Consider the following 19,536-nt stretch of genomic DNA (forward strand, 5'->3'; position numbering starts at 1 on the left):
CCATTTACTTTTCCCATGTTTTTCACCTTATTATTCTTGTTCTTCATAGCATTAAAACAGTCAACTTAACAGCAATTTGAACTAGTTCAATTAAAATGCTACAATAATTGCACATCCAAAATTTTTTATCTGATTATAAACTTTATGAAAAACTGCACTGCAAATTCCTAACCAAAACCCAGTTGAAAGTCATGGCAATACTGCCCCCCCCCCACAAAAAAAACCCCACTCTTCACAACTAACTACAAACGATTTTGATATAAAATTAAATAATACACAGCTGGGCGCGGTGGCTCATGCCTGTAATCCCAGCACTTTGGGAGGCCAAGGTGGGTGGATCATGAGGTCAGGAGGTTAAGACCAGCCTGGCCAAGATGGTGGAACCCCATCTCTACTAAAAATATAAAAATTAGCCAGTCATGGTGGTGGGTGCCTGTAATCCCAACTATTCAGGAGGCTGAGGCAGAGAATTGCTTGAACCCGGGAGGCGGAGGTTGCAGTGAGCTGAGATCGCAACACCGCACTCCAGCTTGGGCAACAAGAGCAAAACTCCATCTCGAAATAAACAAACAAATACATACATACATTATACTATACTATACTATACTATTCTGTCATTATAACTTGATGGTCATATTGGCAGTCAAGTACCAGAAAATCAAATGAGATGACAATTCACCAAACTGCTTTTAGCCAATGTGTACATTTTTCACATCCCCTCCTCTGTCTCTCCCACAGTGTAATGCAATTAGCCTTGTGCGATTAGTAATGTGCTCCTGTCCTCAGTTCTTGTCAAGAATCCATACAAGGCACTCTTAATATTTTTGAATCCATTCTATTTCATTGTTTAAAAAGTTAGTGGGCCACATTAAATTTATTTCTTGACCCACTAAAGAGTCATGAGCAAAGTCTCAAAAACACTACTCTAAGGCACTAAACTATTAACTTCTGCAAGGGAGTTTGTAAAAAAATACAATAAACAGAATAGCTTACCTCTCTGCATGCAGAATGTTTTCTTTGATAACTTTATTTTTCAAGGCTGGATTTATACCACACTGGGCTTGCAAACTACTGCTGTTTCATGGGTTGGTGCGGGGAGGGGTAGGAGATGGGTTTATGGGGTATATATGTTTTCTTTTTTATTTTGTGGTCTTTTTAAAACATTGAGATGTAATTCATGTACCATAAAATTCACACCATTAAAGTCCAATTCAGTGGTTTTTAGTATATTCCCAATACTGTGTAACTATCATTACTCTCTAATTCCAGAATATGTTAATCACCCATCAAAAAAACCTATACCCATGAAGAGTAACTCCCCATTTTCCTGCCCCTGGTCCCTGCCAACCACTAATTTACTTTCTGTCTCCATGCACTAATCTATGCTAGATAGTTTATATAAAAGGAATCATATAGTATGTGGCCTTTTGTGTCTGGCTTCTTCCCCTTAGCATATATTTTTAAAGGTTTATCCACGTTGCAGCATTTATTGGTACTTCATTCCATTTAGTGGTCGAATAATATGCCATTGTATGACTATTCCACATTTTAACCATTTGTAAGTTGATGAATGCTAGGGTTGTTCCCACTTTTAGCTATTATGAATAATGCTGTTACACACTGACAGATACACTTTTGTGTAGACATAATTCATTTTAGTTTTCTCTTGGGTGAGTGGAATTGCCGGGTCACATGGTAACTTAATCTTTAATTTTTATTTATTTATTTATAGGTTGAAGTGCAGTGGTGTGACCTTGGCTCACTCCAACCTCTAACCCCCAGGTTCAAGCAATTCTCCTGCCTCAGCCTCCCAAGTAGCTGCGATTACAGGCATGTGCCACCATGCCCGGCTAATTTTTCGTATTTTTAGTAGAGACAGGGTTTCACCATGTTGGCCAGGCTGGACAATGTTTAATTTTTGATAAACCAACAAACTGTTTTCCATCCCAGCTGCCCCATTTTACATCCCCACTAGCAATGGATGAAAATTCCAGGGCTGGGTGCGGTGGCTCACGCCCATAATCCCAGCACTTTGGGAGGCTGAGGCGGACAGATCACTTGAGTGCAGGAGTTCGAGACCAGCCTGGGCAACATGGCAAAGCCCTGTCTCTACAAAAAATAAAAAATTAGCCAGGCATGTTGGCATGCGCCTGTGGTCCCAGCTGCTTGGGAGGCTGAGGTGGGAGGATCGCTCGAGCCCCAGAAGTTGTGGCTTCAGTGAGCTTTGCTTGCGGCACTGCACTTCAGCCTGGGCAACAGAGTAAACCTGTCTCAAAAACTAGTAAATAAATAAATAAAATTTTTAAAAACAAAATTCCAAATTCTCCACGTCCTCAATAACATCTTAAAAGCTGGGACTACAGGTGCGAGCCACCATGCTCAGCTAATTTTTGTAGTTTCAGTAGAAACGGGGTTTCACCATGTTACCCAGGTCTTGAACTCCTGGACTCAAACTATCCACCCACCTTGGCCTCCCAAAGTGCTGGGATTACAGGCTTAAACCACTGCTCCTGGCCTTTTTTAAGAAATAAATAATTTTTAAAAATTTTTATATTGACAAGGCTGCGCGTGGTGGCTCACGCCTGTAATCCCAGCACTTTGGGAGGCCGAGGCAGGCAGATCACGAGGTCAGGAGATCAAGACCATCCTGGCCAACATGGTGAAACCCCGGCTCTACTAAAAATACAAAAATTAGCTGGGCATGGTGGTTCATGCCTGTAATCCTAGCCACTTGGCAAGCTGAGGCAGGAGAAGTACTTGAACCGGGGAGTCGGAGGTTGCAGTGAGCCAGGATCTCGCCACTGCACTCCAGCCTGGTGACAGAATGAGACTTCATCTCCAAAAAAAAAAAAAAAAAATTATATTGACAAATAAAATTAGTATATATTTATCAAGTACATGTTGTTTTGAAATAAATATATATTGTAGAATGGAATGGCTAAATTAAGGTAATTAGTATATGTGATTAACTTTAGACTTTAAGGATATGTACCAGTCATAATGGTCTCTAAGTATATTAGTCAGGAACCTGACAGGAAACAGATGGCTCATTCAAATTAGAAAGATTAGTGGAAGGTTTAATAAAGAGACTACTTACAAGGTGTGGGCAGAGTGTTAGAGAACCACAAGGGAAAATACGATAATCCTATACAGCCAATCCTATCCCTAGCCTGAAGGGAATAAGAGAATGGTTACTGTATTAGTCAGAGTTACAAAACAGAACTAATTGAATATGTTTGTGTAAGGCGGGCTAGGAGGCTCATGCCTGTAATCCCAGCACTTTGGGAGGCCGAGGTGGGTGGATCACCTGAGGTCAGGAGTTCGAGACCAGCCTGACTAACATGGTGAAACCTTGTCTCTACTAAATACAAAAAATTAGCCAGGTGTGGTGGCAGGCACCTGTAATCCCAGCTATTTGGGAGGCTGAGGCAGGAGGAACACTTGAACTCAGGAAGCAGAGGTTGTAGTGAGCCGAGATCGTGCCACTGCATTCCAGGTTGGGTAACAACAGTGAAACTCCGTCTCAAAAAAAAAAAAAAAAAAAAAAAAATGTGTGTGTATAGAAAGAGGTTTACAAGGAATTGGCTCACACAATTGCAGAGATTGGCAAGTCCAAATATGCGGTGTGGGCTGGCAAGTTTGAAACCCAGGAGAGCCAGTGGCACAGATGAAGTCCCAGAGCAGGCTGCTAAAGAATTCCCTCTCATGTAAGGGAGAGGCCGTGTCTTCATTCTCTTCAGGCTCCAGCTGATTGAATGAGGCCCACCCACATTATGGAGGGCAATCTTCATTAATTAAAATGTTCATCTCATCCAACAACACCCTTGCAGAAATACTCAGAATAATGTTTGACCAAATATTGGAGGACCCAGTGGTCCAGCCAGTTTGACACATAAAATTAACTACCACCTGAAAATAAAAAGTTGCATAGAGATGGGCACCTTGGGATAAAATGATACTCTTTTTTTTATTATTATACTTTAAGTTCTAGGGTACATGTGCACAACGTGCAGGTTTGTTACATATGTATACATGTGCCATGTTGGTTTGCTGCACCCATTAACTCATCATTTACATTAGGTATTTATCCTAATGCTATCCCTCCCCCCTACCCCCACCCCACCACAGGCCCTGGTGTGTGATGTTCCCCACCCTGTGTCTAAGTGTTCTCATTGTTCAATTCCCACCTATGAGTGAGAACATGCAGTGTTTGGTTTTCTGTCCTTGCAGTAATTTGCTCAGAATGATGATTTCCAGCTTCATCCATGTCCCTACAAAGGACATGAACTCATCAAAAGGATATTCTTTTTTTTTTTTTTGAGATGGAGTCTTGCTTGTTGCCCAGGCTGGAGTGTAGTGGCGCAATCTTGGCTCACTGCAAGCTCTGCCTCCCAGGTTCATGCCATTCTCCTGTCTCAGCCTCCCGAGTAACTGGGACTACAGGTGCCTGCCACCACGCCCGGCTAATTTTTTGTATTTTTAGCAGAGACGGGGTTTCACTGTGTTAGCCAGGATGGTCTCGATCTCCTGACCTTGTGATCTGCCCGCCTTGGCCTCCCAAAGTGCTGGGATTACAGGTGTGACCCACCACGCCCGGCCAAGGATATTCTTTTTATATACATATATAGAGAGATGGGGTCTCACTATGTTGCCCAGGCTGGTCTTGAACTCATGGGTTCAAGCAGTCCTCCCATCTCTGCTTCCCAGAGTGTTGGGATTATAGGTGTGAGCCACCATGCCCAGTCAGAAATGATACCTTTTGATTGAGAGATGTAGCCAGCCTGAAGCAAACCCTGCAAGAAGGGAGCCAGAGGGATAAACGCCCTTGAACTCATTCCACTCCCTTTCACCAATCTCCTGTCTGGGCTCCCCGTTGGATGGACCCAACTGGAAGCCAGGAAGAATGAGCCCATTACTGTAGCTCATACCAGACCACAAGAACGAGGATAATGAATTTCTTGGGGCAAAAAATAGGGTGAAAAAGGGTGAAAAGTACATCCACAGGGGGAAATGGAAGATATCCTACACACTAGATTATGCCACAGTGATAAGCAATTCCAGCAGACTCAAAGAAACTAGAAGAAAGGAAATAAGATCAAAGCAGAAATTAGCACAATAGACAAACATACGCTTGATAGCAACAAGTCAGTCCCAAGTTTGTTCTTCAAAAAAGAGAAAATAAGAAATCTCTGGCAAGACTAATCAAGAAAAAGAGAAGGCACAGACAATATTAAAAAACAGGCCAGGCATGGGGGCTCACACCTGTCATCCCAGCACCTTGGGAGGCTAAGTCAGGAGGATCATTTGGATGCCAGGAATTTGAGACCACCCTGGGCAACATGGCAAAACCCTGTCTCCACACACAAAAAATTTTTAATTAGCCAGATGTGATGGTGTTCCAGCTACTTGGAGTTCCAGCTACTTGGAAGGCTGAGGCAGGAGGACTGCTTGAGTGTGGGAGGTCAAGGCTGCAGTGAGTCCTGATATGCCACTACACTCCAGCCTGGGCAACAGAGTGAGACTTTTTCTCAAAGAAAAAAAAAAAAAAGAACAAAACAGATAGGACAACTTCATGCCAATGAATTTATAGAAAAGTACAACTTTCTAAGTTAGGGAAGAGTGGGGTTTAGGAAGAGACTTTCTTTCCACTCTCTGGTCTGGCCTGGAATCTGGGGTGTTGACTGATGATCAAGGGTATCCCTAGGTGTGGGGATGAGCTGGTCTTGGCCCAAAGAAGCCTGAATAATGAAGTGGACTGCGGTTCTAACAGTAGTCATAGCTAATAGTAGCTGTTAGCTAGTAGATGATGTAATTTCCTTCCATTGTGCCTCAACTTTCAGTCAAGACTTCTTCAAAGTTATAGCAGTTCTCGTCTGTGTTATGGGGAATTATGTGTGGGCCTGGGTCTCTATTTGAGGCAAAGTAATAAAAGAGAGGGCAAGAGGTGTATCCCTGCCCATCAAGGTAGCCAGAGGTTTGTCATGGTACTGAAGAAAATGATCAGCAGCTGAATTAGCCAAGGTTCATGAGCAAAGATGAGGTTGGCAGATAAAGCCAGATAAATTCCTAGTTAAAAGTCACCTCCTGAGCTATTTAGAGAAACAGTTGATTCAGGGCTGGGATAGGAACGGGATCAGCTGAGCTTGGAACATCTTGTAATACCAGAAAGCAGGACACTATCAAAGACTATTGGGGTTGTGTTAACAGGACTCAGGGCTAACTTGAAGAGCAGCTTCCACTGGCCAAAAATGGGACAATTTGAGCTCTGATAAGAAAAATAATTTCAATGAACTGAAAACCATCAAATGAGTTTAAATCCAAGGGTTCACAATACTTAAAAAACAAAACTTCATTGTCACCATTGGAGGATGCTAGGAAAACGATGCATTATTCTGGAAAATAAAAAAAAAAATTAAGAATCAAATATTTATCCTGGCTTTCCTGAATGAACTCTACCTCAAGGAACCCAAATAGTTGATGAGAGGAAGTCTTTCTTTTTTTTTTTTTTTTTTTTTTTGAGGCGGAGTCTCGCTCTGTCGTCCAGGCTGGAGTGCAGTGGCCAGATCTCGGCTCACTGCAAGCTCCGCCTCCCGGGTTTACGCCATTCTCCTGCCTCAGCCTCCCGAGTAGCTGGGACTACAGGCGCCCGCCACCGCGCCCAGCTAGTTTTTTGTATTTTTTAGTAGAGACGGGGTTTCACTGTGTTAGCCAGGATAGTCTCAATCTCCTGACCTCGTGATCCGCCCGTCTCGGCCTCCCAAAGTCCTGGGATTACAGGCTTGAGCCACCGCGCCCGGCCGAGAGGAAGTCTTTCTTTAGAGAAGTAGTCTAGCCTCGGCTGGGTGCAGTGGCTCATGCCTGTAATCTCAGCACTTTGGGAGGCCAAGGCGGGTGGATCACCTGAGGTCAGGAGTTCGAGACCAGCCTGACCAACATGGCGAAACCCTATCTTGACTGAAAGTACAAAATTAGCTGGGTGTGGTGGTGCACGCGTGTAATCCCAGCTACTTGGGAGGCTGAGGCAGGAGAATTGCTTGAACCTGGGAGGTGGAGGTTACAGTGAGCCGAGATCAAGCCATTGCACTGAAGCCTGGGCAACAAGAGCAAAACATCATCTCAAAAAAAAAAAAAAAAAAAAGAGAGGGAAATAGTCTAGCCTAATTAAAATCTCACTATTTTGAAACCCCTGTTGAAATGATAGATCTAAGCAATGATCAACAAATGGCTGTTAGTAATAGACAAGCAGATGTGATGTATCTCTTGACCAAAAGAAATAACAGTGCTTATGAACCATTCTTGAAAAATAAAAACACCAACCTAGGCAACATAGCGAGACCCCATCTAAACAAAAAATTTAAAAATTAGCCAGGCAATGGCATGGACCTGTAGTCCCAGCTATTCGGGAGGCTGAGGCGGGAGAATCACTTGTGCCCGTGAGGCTGCAGTGAACTGTGATCACCCCACTGGGTGACAGGGTGAGATGCTGTCTCAAAATAAATGAATATACAAATAAAAATAAAAACAAAAGTAAAAATTCAAATCTGATGATGCCTCTAGATCTTAACATCAACTTTAAAAAAACAGTTATATAATAAATACCTCACAGATGCAATTAACAAAATCCATAATATGGGAAATCTATAGGACATACAACTGTTGTCTTCAACAAACAAACTGCAGTGGGAGGAGTGGGAAGGGAGAGAGGAAGGGAGAGGGAAAGAATTTCTGTAAATCAAAAGACACTTCAGAGATATATCATCTAATTTCAAATATATAAATTAACCCTATGTGGGTCCTGATACAAACAACCTATAATACAAAGTTATGAAACAAAACATTTTGAACATTGGAGAGGATATCAAAGAATAATGATTGATTTTTACAGGTGGGCTTTGGGGATGCATTCTGAAATACTTCTAGGAATAAAATGTTTGGAATCCTAAATAATCCAGTGTGGCTATAAATGAAATACGGTTGGCCGTGAGTTCATCATCTTTGAAGCTAGTTTGTTGAAACTGGTGAGCACACAAGGGATGAGCACACAAGGGATGGCTGTCCTGTTCTCTCCACTTTTGTATATTTAAAATTTTACTTAGCCAGGCTTGGTGGCACGCACCTGTGGTCCCAGCTACCTGGGAGGCTGAGGTGGGATGATCGCCTGAGCCTGGGAGGTGGAGGCTTCAGTGAGCTCAGATCATGCCACTGCATTCCAGCCAGGGGGTGAGTGAGATTCTGTCTCCAAATAAATAAGGAGAATAGAATAGAATAGAAAGAATAGAATAGAATAGAATAGAATAGAAGAGAAGAGAAGAGAAGAGAATAGAATAGAAGAGAATAGGAGAATAGAATAGAATAGAAAAATAAAAAAAATTAAAAAATTAAAAAATTAAAAAAATAAAATAAAATAAATAAAAATAAATAAAATAAAATAAAATAAAATAGTACAGCCTGGCCAGGCATGGTGGCTCACTTTGAGAGGCCAAGGTGGGCAGATTGCTTGAGCTTAGGATTTTGAAACCAGCCTGAGCAAGGTGGTAAAACCCCATCTCAACAAAAAATACAAAATGTAGGAAAATTAGCCAGGCATGGTGGCATGTTCCTGTTGTCCCTGCTACTCAGGAGGCTAAGGTGGGAGGATCACTTGAGCCCAGGAGGTCAGGGATTGCAGGGCCTGCAGTGAGCCGTGATTGTGCCACTGCACTCCAGACTGGGCAACAGGGTGAGACCCTGTATCAAAAAAAAACTTTACGGCCAGGCACAGTGGCTCATGCCTGTAATCCCAGCACTTTGGGAGGCTGAGGTGGGAGGATTGCTTGAGCCCAGGAATTCGAGACCACCCTGGGCAACAAAGCAAGACCCCATCTCTAATGTTTATAAAAATGTAAAATGAAAAAATTAAAGTTATAAGAAAATAAAATTTAAAAAAGAAATAAAATTTTACATAATTAAAAGCTCACCTCCTCAGGGAGGCTTTTTCCACCCCCCCGTTTAAAGCAGCTTATCTTTCCCCATTATTTTCTAGCACAGCCCCCTGTTTTCTTCATGGAACCTATCACAATGCTGTTTTATCTATTTACTAGGTTATTTCTTTCTGCTAGAAATTTAGTTTTACAAGAATAAAAACTGTTTGCCTTGTTTGCTGCTGAACCTCTGGGGCTGGGGCTGGTACACAAAGGTGCCTGCCCAACCCCATGGCTCAAGCCTGTAATCCCAATTTCCCAGGAGGCTGAGGTGGGGAGATTGTTTGAGCCCAGGAGTTTGAAATCAGCCTGGGCAACATAGGGAGACCCTGTCTCTACAAAAAATTTTTTTAAAAATCAGGCAAATTATAGTGGTGTGTATCTGTGGTCCCAGCTACTCCAGAGGTTGAGATGGGAGGTCAAGGCTGCAGTGAGCGGTGATCATGCCACTACATTCCAACCTGGGTGACAGAGGGAGACCCTGTCTCAAAAGAAAAAAGGTGCTTAATAAATCTTTGTTGCTTGGAAGGACAGGTGGATAGATGAGTCAACTAAAGAGTAAGAAGCAGCCAGGCACGGTGGCTCACGCTCATAATCCCAGCACTTTGGGAGGCTGAGGCCGGTGGATCACCTGAGGTCACGAGTTCGAGACCAGCCCGGCCAACATGGTAAAACCCCATCTCTACTAAAAATTAAAAAAAAAAAATTTAGCCAGATGCAGTGGCGCATACCTGTAGCCCCAGTTACTCAGGAGGCTGAGGCTGGAGAATCGCTTGAACCTGGGAGGTGGAGGTTGCAGTGAGCCAAAATCACGCCACTGCACTCCAGCCTGGGCGACAGAGTGAGTCTCTGTCTCAAAAAAAAAAAAAAAAAAAAAAAAAAAAAAGTAAGAAGTACATGTTGGAGCAAGAACAAACAAAGAAATACATTTATGACAACACTTTCCGCAAAGACACCACAAAAGGAAAGGAGATTCAACTATCAACCCCTGGGATCTTTGGAGCCAGCTAATTGCATTTAGCCTTTTCTCCAGCTGCATGAGAAAATTAACTAGGTTCACAATTGCCCATAGCCACCAATCTTTTCTTTGAATGAAATCTCATGAAATAGCCCAATATGTAAAACGTGATAACCAAAACATGATACCCAAAAGCAATTTATTATAGTTTAGTCTCAAAAAAATAAAAAAAAAAAAAATTATCCAGTGGTTATGAGGAGTCAAGGAAAACCTGTCCCAGTAATGCCAACTTGGAGGTGAAGGGCTGATTGGGGCAGCTGAGAAGCGGGACCTTCTGTTTGGCAGGCTTCCTCTCCCTTGCCTGGTCATGGTTTTCAGGTGAGAGGAGTGTTCCTGGCCTTGTTGGGGGTTCCCATGGCCCCGAACTCATAGTCTTTTTCTGAAATTTCGACCTGTTGCGTTTCAGAGAGTAGAATTCCCTCATCAAGTCCTCCACCTCCCACTGCTCTTCCTTCAGCCTCTGGCAGCAGTGCAGGGCGGCAGGGTCGATGGGGTGAGCTTCTGTGTTGAAGATGTACCCCCCAGCCCCCAGGATGCACTCCCCATAGGGGGTGATCACCGTGTCAAAGGTGGACCCATTATTGTGGATGAAGTTGGTTGGGTCAAACAGGAGGTAGAGGTATTTCACAGTCTCGGCCAGGAAGAAGGACTCCATGCGGTTGTCCAGCTTGTGGTCTCGCAGATCTTTGATCTGACACGTGGGAGAAGGAAGCAAGTGGAATACCATCACAATTTGGTAGTGAGGGTCAGGCAATTCCTTAAGAACTCCTGTTCTGCCACAAAGCAGCTGAGGGCCTGGGAGCAGATCACTGAACTTTTCAGAACTTCACTCTTTCCCAAGCCACCGTCATCTCACCTGGATTATCACATCAGCTTCCAAATGGGCTTCCAGCCTCCATCCTTAGCTCTGCAGTTTGTATATACACACTATTTTAAAAAATAGGGACAGAGTCTCACACCATGTTGCCCAGGCTGGTCTCAAATCCCCGGGTTCAAGCAACTCCTCCTACCTTGGCCTCCCAAAGTACCAGGATGACAGGCGTGAGACACACGCCCAGCCCCTACAGTATATGTATAGCATAAATTTTCCTGTCAATTCTCTACTCAAAACTTTCTGTGAACCCTCCATTTCATGCAGGATAAAAATGGAAGTCATGACCTGGCCCCTGCTCCCTCCCTGCCCTCACCTCTTACCACTCTAAGAGCTCCAGCTGCTGACTTTCTATCCTGAGCTGGCACAGCACCCTCCTGCCTCGGGCTCTTTGCATCTGTGGTTCTTTCGGCCTGGAGCACTCTGCCTCCAGTTTTCCCCATAGCTTGTTCCCTCCCTTCCCTCAGGTCTCTGCTCAAATGCTTCCTCAACAGAAATGTCTCTCCACTAACCTTCCTCTATGACATGACAATCTCCTATCCCCTTTATCCCACCTTTTTGTGACTGTAAACATAGAGCTAATCGTCTCTTTTAATGATGGCATAGTACTCCATCGTGAAAATGGATCACCATTTACTTAGCTAATCCTCCCTGGAAGGGCATTCATGATTACCAAGTTTTTTTATTTTTAAAATTTTTTTTCAGATGGTGTTTCACTCTGTCGCCCAGGCTGGAGTGCAATGACACAGTCTCAGCTCACTGTAACCTCTGCCTCCCGGGTTCAAGGGATTCTCCTGTCTCAGCCTCCAGAGTAGCTGGGACTACATGCACATGCCACCACACCCGGTTAATTTTTTTTGTTGTATTTTTAGTAGAGACGCGGTTTCACCATGTTGGCCAGGTTGGTCTTGAATTCTGACCTTGTGATCCACCCGCCTTGGCCTCCGAAAGTGCTGGGATTACAGGCCTGAGCCGCTGCGCCTGGCCAATTACCAAGTTTTTGTAAGCTACTAATAAGGGGTCTTTTTTCCTCCACTCAGACCCAAAGTATCGAAACTTACTAGGTTCAACTGCTGTTGATGAAAACTATTGATATTGTTTTAGTAAGGAGTCTTAGAGAATTTCAACTGAGTGTTCAGGCATGGATGACTAAGATTACTTGCTACAAATATTTATTTTAGCTTCTCAGAATTAGTAATACTTCTAAACAAAACATTCTCAGTGGACTCTTACATTTAAAAATATGACTCAAATATGGTCTTGATGTATCAAGATTATTATTTCCTTGCCCTGTTTGACAAAGGTCAGATGCCTGTTCCCATCACTAACCATGGAAGACCTCCAAAGGGCTTCATGTTTATGGAAAGGAGCCCAGCATTCCTAGGAAGGCCCCAGTGGGCTTATCATTTTGGTTTTTCACATAATACAGAACATTAGAACCCAAATCATATCAGGGGTTTATTTTTTCCCTTCCACATGTAGGTCTTCTCTCTTCCCCTACACATATCTACATTTTACTTAGAGAATATAATCACATTACAAAATTTTGCAAAATAAGTGTTTCGTTGTTGTTTTGATTTCCATACCCCAACACCAACTCTGTAGGCTTTTCGGGGAATTTTCTTCTAGACTATTTTCTTCTATATCTGTATTTATATCTTGCCTGCTTGGGTCCTGTATGGATGTGAGATGGCTCTCACCTTTGACCCTTTCAATCTATTCTCCACAGAGCAGCCAGAGCGATCTTTCTAAAGTACAAATCAGATCATGTCACTACTCTGCTGTAAATCCTACCAAGGCTTCATATTCCAAGTAGAAAAAAATCCAAAGTCTTTCCTGTGGCTTACACAAAGGCCTATGTGATCTAGCCCCTGCCTACCTCTGGGACCTTATCTCTTCCCACATTTCTCCTTGCTTGCTCCACTCCAGCCACACTGGCCTTCTGTCTACACGATACATATTCATGGTTTTTTCTCATTAAAATGTAAGCTCCATGAGAGCAGGGGCTCTGCTATAACCCTTGGGCCTAGAGAGTGCCTGACATGTGAAAGACATTCAATAAATATCTGCGAGACTAAGTAGAACTGCTTTGTTAAGGAGCCCCAGGTTTGAATATAGGGCTATGGGACTCTAGATTCCCCTTAAAATCTATTTTAGTGTCTCACAAAATTTTTCGCTAAACTCACCTTTTCAATGTCACCTATTCAAACAGATCAAGGATCTCTGCTGTGTGAGGAATGCCAAGGGCCTGGGTCAAGATCCCAAGGAACTAATCCTAGCTCTTCCTCTACTAGCTGTGAGATCTTTAGCAAGGCACTTAAGCTTCTCTGTTCTTTGGTCTTGCCATCTGTAAAATACGAGCATTATGTATATCTCCAAGGTCTCTTCTAGTGCCGATATATCAGAACTCCCAAAACTCTACCCTTAAAGAGACTTCTTAGCAGCAAGAGGAGACTCTTCCCAGTCTTGGGGCCATGGAAACACTTACTGTTGCAAATCCGCACTCCACCTTGCTGATTTTTTCAATGGATTCCACAGCATCTCTTCCGAGTTCTAGGAGAGTGGGATCCCCCGTGGCACGGTAGAGGTACATTGCGCTTTCAATAAGTTCTGCAAAGTCCAAAGTAGACCCTCCTCACTCAGTGGCTGCATAGAGATGGCCTGGGGCCTTTTAGGGCAGTGACGGACTACTCCCCTCTATATCTTGTCCATAAGGTCCCAACTAGTAGGAACACAGGATACCTCATCCAACGCTGAGTTGCAGAGCCAGTATACCCAAAGCTTGAAGCTCAGTGGAGACCAGCATTAAGGCTGACCAGTGGCTCCCACCCCAAGAAGAGAAAGGTGGCCAGGTTCTGGGGTAGAGAAGGTGGCGGAGATTGTTGCCTATTTCCCAGCATCTGTTCCCCGCTTCCTCCTTAGTAGCAGGATTCCTAACTTTAGCTAAGCACAGGCTGCCTGGTTGCCAACACTAACAACTATTCTAATAGCTAGGTGGGATTAAGGACACCATGGCGAGCCATATAAGCCCAGAACATGAGAGAGAAATAAATTTCTATCCTAATTAAGCTACTATTTTTTTCCTGTCACTCAGAGTCTAACCTAATTCTAAAATGCAAAAGAAGAGTAAGGGGTCGGGTGTGGTGGCTCACACCTGTAATCCCAGCACTTTGGGAGGCCGAGGCAGGGGGATCACAAGGTCAGGAGATTGAGACCATCCTGGCTAACATGGTGAAACTCCATCTCTACTAAAAATACAAAAAATTAGCCGGGCATGGTGGCGGGCACCTGTGATCCCAGCTACTCGGGAGGCTGAGGCAGGAGAATGGTGTGAACCCGGGAGGCGGAGGTTGCAGTGAGCCGAGATCGCACCACTGCACTCCAGCCTGGGCAACAGAGCAAGACTCCATCTCAAAAAAAAAAAAAAGAAAAAGAAAAAAAAGAAAAGAGTAAGAGCCTCGCATCATAAGGCTTTTTCTGAGATAGGATAGGTCAAAAGAAAAGGCTGAGATATCCAAGAGCAGACCAGGCATGGTAGATCATGCCTGTAATCCCAGTGCTTTGGGAATCCAAGGTAAGAGGATAGTTTGAGCCCAGGAGTTTGAGACCAGCCTGGGCAACATAGTGAGATCTTGTCTCTACAAAAGATAAAAATAATTAGCTGGGTGTGGCATGCACCTGTAGTCCTAGCTACTCAGGAGGCTGAGGTAGGAGGATCACTTGAGCCCAGGAGTTTGAGGCTGCAGTGAGCCATGATTAAACCACTGCGGCATTCCCGCCTGGGTGACAAAAGTGAGACCTTATCTAAAAAAATAAAAATAAAAAAAATAAAATAAACCACCAAACCATCATTCTAACAAAGACGTGGTCATCAGTTCACTGTGCCCAGAAGAAAGTGATGTTTTGTCTTGCCCAATTCTATGCCACAACTGGAATTTGATGTTAAGACACGAGCTCTATCTTAAGATGAATATTAGCCAACAGAAGTGGGTCCAGATGAGAATATTTATTCTAGAGAAAAGGAAATCCAAAAACAATGTGTTTATTGCTTTCAAATACCTGAAGAACTGTTGTAGAGTTGACTTCAAGGGTGGCCTCAGCTCAATATGGTTTTCTACTTCATCCATCTTTTCTAAGAGAGAGAAGAATCCCTGTCCCCTTTCTGTACCATCATCTCCCCGACCTTTTCCTGTCCTGTTTCCACCTGGGCTTGATCAGTGCTTCTCTCCCTTTTGGCTTATTGCTACAAACTCTAGTTCTTATTTTATTTAATTAATTATTTTTTGAGACAGAGTCTTGCTCTGTCACCCAGGCTGGAGTGCCATGGCGTGATCTCCGCTCACTGCAACTCCGCCTCCTGGGTTCAAGGGATTCTCATGCCTCAACCTCCCGAGTAGCTGGGATTACAGGCATGCACCACCAGGCCTGACTCATTTTTGTATTTTTAGTGGAGACAGGGTTTCGCCATGTTGGCCAGGCTGGTCTCAAACTCCTGACCTCAAGTCATCCGCCCGCCTTGGCTTCCTGAAGTGTTGAGATAACAGGCGTGAGTCACTGCACCCAACCTCTAGTTCTTATTTTAGAGAAAAGGTCTCTGCCTATCTCCCCAGTTCTCTCTTACTTCCTCCTCCTCCTCTCTCCTCACAGGCCTCTAGACAATTGCTAATCTAATTGCTCATATTCTAAGGCACAGACTAAGGTACACTCACTATCAGATGAACACATTCTGTGTGTTCAAAGGCAGAAAAGACAGTGCTCTCATGGGAGGCCTCCTCTTCTGCTTCTTTTTTGTGCTGCTGCTTCTTTTTTTTTTGAGAGCGAGTTTTGCTGTTACCCAGGCTAGAGTGCAATGGCACGATCTTGGCTCACTGCAACCTCCGCCTCCCAGGTTCAAGCAATTCTCCTGTCTCAGCCTCCTGAGTAGCTGGGACTACAGGCACATGCCACCACGTCCAGCTAATTTTTGTATTTTTAGTAGAGATGGGGTTTCGCCATATTGGTGAGGTTGGTCTCGAACTCCCGACCTCAGTTGATCCACCCGCCTCGGCCTCCCAAAGTGCTGGGATTACAGGCATGAGCCACCGCACCCAGCCCTCTTCTGTTTCTAGCAGCTGGTGGGGCCAGTGTACTCATGACCAGCCATTGCGCTTCTCTCCTCACATGTGGGCCTCCTAAGCATGTTAGTTATTGCTTTACTTTCCTGTGCATCTGGCCAGCTCTGTCGAGCAGCGGTCCCCAACTGTTTTGGCATCAGGGACTAGTTTCGTGGAAGACAATTTTTCCATGAACTGGGGTTGTAGGGAATGGTTTTGGGATAATTCATGTGCATTACATTTATTGTGTACTTTATTTCTATTATTATTACGTTGTAATATATAATGAAATAATTACACAATCCACCATAATGTAGAATCAGTAGGAGCCCTGAGCTTGTTTTCCTGCAACTAGACAGCCCCATCTGGGGGTGATGGGAGATAGTGAGAGATCATCAGGCATCAGCTTCTCATAAGGAGCACACAACCTAGATCCCTCACATACGCAGTTCACAATAGGGATCGTGGTCCTATAAGCATCTAATGCTGCCACGGATCTGACAGGAGGCGGAGCTCAGGCAGCAATGTGAGCGATGAGGAGCAGCTGCAAATACAGATGAAGCTTCGCTTGCTCACACGCCACTCACCTCCTGCTGTGTGGCCTGGTTTCTAACAGGCCACGGACTCATACCGATCCGTAGCCTGGGGGTTGGGGATCCCTGCTCTAGAGGAAGGTGACAGCCCAAAGTTCAGATTTGGACTTACAGGGAGGTAAAAACCTGCAGAGGCCTTTAGGATAGGCTCTGTGCTCCAACACTGCTGATCAGAGACATATATGAGAGTATAGGGATCTGGTAAATCTAGTGAAAGAGTAATCCTTATCTCCTATTTGCCATTGTTTTGGGGTAGGAGGAATGACTGGATTAAGGCACTCCTGGATTCCTGACAGGGGTGCCTTATGTTTTTGTTTTTGAGACAGGGTCTCACTCCATCACCCAGGCTGGATTGCAGTGGCGCAATCATGGCTCACTGCAGCTACGACCTCCTGGGCTCAAGTGATCCTCCTACCCGAGCCTCCCAGGTAGCTGGGATGGGACTACAGGCATGCACCACCACTCTTGGCTAATTTATTCTTATTTCTCATAGAGACAAGGTCTCACTATGTTGCCCACGCTGATCTTGAACCCCTGGGCTTAAGTAATCCTCCTGCTTTATCTTTCCAGAGTGCTGGGATTACAGGCACGAGCCACTGCGTCTGGCCAGTAGTGTCTTACTTTCCATGAATGCCTTCCTGCCGGCCTGTCCTGCAAATGGAACAGGTTGCCGCTGTTAAGTAGCAAGCTTCTTGTCACTTGTCACTCGTGGAAACTAAGCAAAAACTAGATAACTATTTGACAGGACCATATTAGGAAGATTCCAATTAGAACAACTCTCAAGTTCCCTCTAACCCTAAGATTGTACAAGCCTATGTCTTACATTTAGTCCTAAACCCTGATCTTTATCTGTTGGTAACAAACACTAGATATGATATCTTCTCAGAGTTTCTTATTTTTATAATTTATTTATTTATTTATTTTGAGATAGAGTTTTGCTCTTTTTTGCCCAGGCTGGAGTGCAATGGCATGATCTTGGCTCACCGCAACTTCCACCTCCTGGGTTCAAGCGATTCTACTGTCTCAGCCTCCCAAGTAGCTGAGATTACAGGTGCGCACCACCATGCCCGGATAATTTTGTATTTTTAGTCGAGATGGGGTTTCATCATGTTGGCCAGACTGGTCTCAAACTCCTGACTTTAGGTGATCCACCTGCCTTGGCCTCCCAAAGTGCTGGGATTACAGGCGTGAGCTACCACGCCCGGCTGAGTTTCTTGTTTTAAAAACATGCCATGAGAACGAATGCACGGGAAACATCAGTAACAGTGGCCTCTAAGGAGTCAAAAGTGACTAATTAGCTCTTTATTCCCTCTCCTGGAACCCTCTACACCTCCCACATAATCATTTGAGTTAGAAGAGGAAGGAAATGAGGTAGAAGAAGGCAGCAGAAGCAGAAGCCACTAGGAAGGCCTGTCCCAAGGCTGAAAGGCAATTCAGGTGGGAAAGTGGGAAGTGTCTAAGACAGTGGGCTCACAGCCTATTTTGGGGTGGGGGATGACTATGCGTGCTGACTAAGCTTCCTTCCTTTGTCCCCCTTTTTCTTCCCCTCCTCACAATTTTCAGCTTCCCTGAAGTGAATCAGAGGACATCAGGGCTAGAAAGGAACCTAAGAGAATGTCTCAAATATAGTCCTTTGCTTGATTCTGAGCTGCAAATGGGGAGGTGGAAGAGACGAGGTAATTCCTAAGGTCTGTGCCACAGTTCTAACATTCCATACACGTAAGCATAATTTATCTGACCCATGGACTTAGGAAGTTTGTCTACACTTCTGAACTCCTGATGGCAGGAGCTCAAAAGGAGTCAACCTTGGCCTTTTCCTTCTCACTCATTTCCTGATTTGAAAGAGCATACTGGGCTAGTCGCGGTGGCTCATGTCTGTAATCCCAGCACTTTAGGAGGCCAACATGGGTGGATCACCTAAGGTTGGGAGTTCAAGACCAGCCTGACCAACATGGTGAAACCCTGTCTTTACTAAAAATACAAAATTAGCTGGGTGTGGTGGATCATGCCTATAATCCCAGCTACTCGAGGAGGCTGAGGCAGGAGAATCGCTTGAACCCAGGAGGCAGAGGTTGCAGTGAGCCAAGATCACACCATTGCACTCCAGCCTGGGCAACAAGAGCAAAACTCCATCTCAAAAAAATAAAAATAAGAAAGAGCTTGCAATTTAGTTAGGAGTCCTGGGTTCCAGGCCTAGCTCCTACACTTAAGAACCAGAGGCGAGCCATTTCATCCCACTAGGCCTCAGTTTCCGTATCTGAAAACATGGGGATAATTAACTCCTAGGAAGAAAACCACCCAGAGTCACTGGAAGGAACAGATGGAAAAAAAATGAACTTGTGGGCAGTTGTGAAGCATGGAGCCTTGTAGAGGGGATTTGGGGTTTCAGGAACCAGAGCCTGTGGGCAGATGACAAGCCAGAGAGGCTGCTCACCTGGCCGAAGTGGGTAGCCCTCTCGCTTCTCCACTGTGTATCCCTGAGGAATGTTGTAGAATTCCGGGAGCCCCCCAAACTGCTTCCATACGGTGTAGTAGTTGAGGAAGGTCCTCATGGCATTGTCAATGTCTCCAATGAGGCTCTGTGGGAGAAAGTGGCTGTTAGGCAGGTAGACAGCAGGCATAAAACCCTACAGACAACCTTAAGAAAAGACAAAGTAAAAATCTGTGGGGCCAAAAAGGCCTTGAATCAATCCCTGAGTCTGCCTGTTACTCAGTGTGGTGCTGAGCCAGGCACTGGACTTCTCTGAGCCTCATCTATAAGACATAACATACACCACCTATCTCATACATTGTTGGAAGGAACAGAGATTGTATGTTAAGTCCCTAAATCTTCAGAGTCATTGTCAGCTACTAACAGTTTTGGAATTCAGCCAGCCAGTTCAAAAGTCTAATAATAGAGAAAAGTTTCTGCTAAGTCTCACTCCCACCACCACACCCCAAAAGATAACCATTTTTGTTTTTGTTTTTGAGACAGGGTCTTGCTCTGTCACCTAGGTTGGAG

General features: G+C 44.4%; 1 protein-coding gene and 1 non-coding gene across 3 annotated transcripts in view; both read right to left on the reverse strand.

The window, feature by feature from the left end:
• Positions 1–10,100: 10,100 nt before the first annotated feature.
• Positions 10,101–19,536, reverse strand: part of EDEM2 (ER degradation enhancing alpha-mannosidase like protein 2) — a 33,524-nt gene continuing 24,088 nt past the window's right edge. For both annotated transcript variants that reach the window (XM_008021640.3, XM_008021634.3), the window contains 3 exons: positions 18,970–19,114; positions 13,338–13,459; positions 10,101–10,669 (listed from right to left, as the gene is read on the reverse strand). In XM_008021640.3, the coding sequence (XP_008019831.2) occupies positions 10,169–10,669; positions 13,338–13,459; positions 18,970–19,114 (768 nt within the window). In that variant the 3' untranslated portion in view covers positions 10,101–10,168. The remainder of the gene's footprint in view (positions 10,670–13,337; positions 13,460–18,969; positions 19,115–19,536) is intronic.
• On the reverse strand, positions 11,882–11,953 carry LOC119618679 (small nucleolar RNA SNORD56). Its single transcript, XR_005235049.1, has one exon. It is a non-coding gene; the product is annotated as a small nucleolar RNA SNORD56 (small nucleolar RNA).

This window comes from Chlorocebus sabaeus, chromosome 2 (genome assembly GCF_047675955.1).
Source record: "Chlorocebus sabaeus isolate Y175 chromosome 2, mChlSab1.0.hap1, whole genome shotgun sequence".
In the NCBI taxonomy this organism is placed as follows: Eukaryota; Metazoa; Chordata; class Mammalia; order Primates; family Cercopithecidae; genus Chlorocebus; species Chlorocebus sabaeus.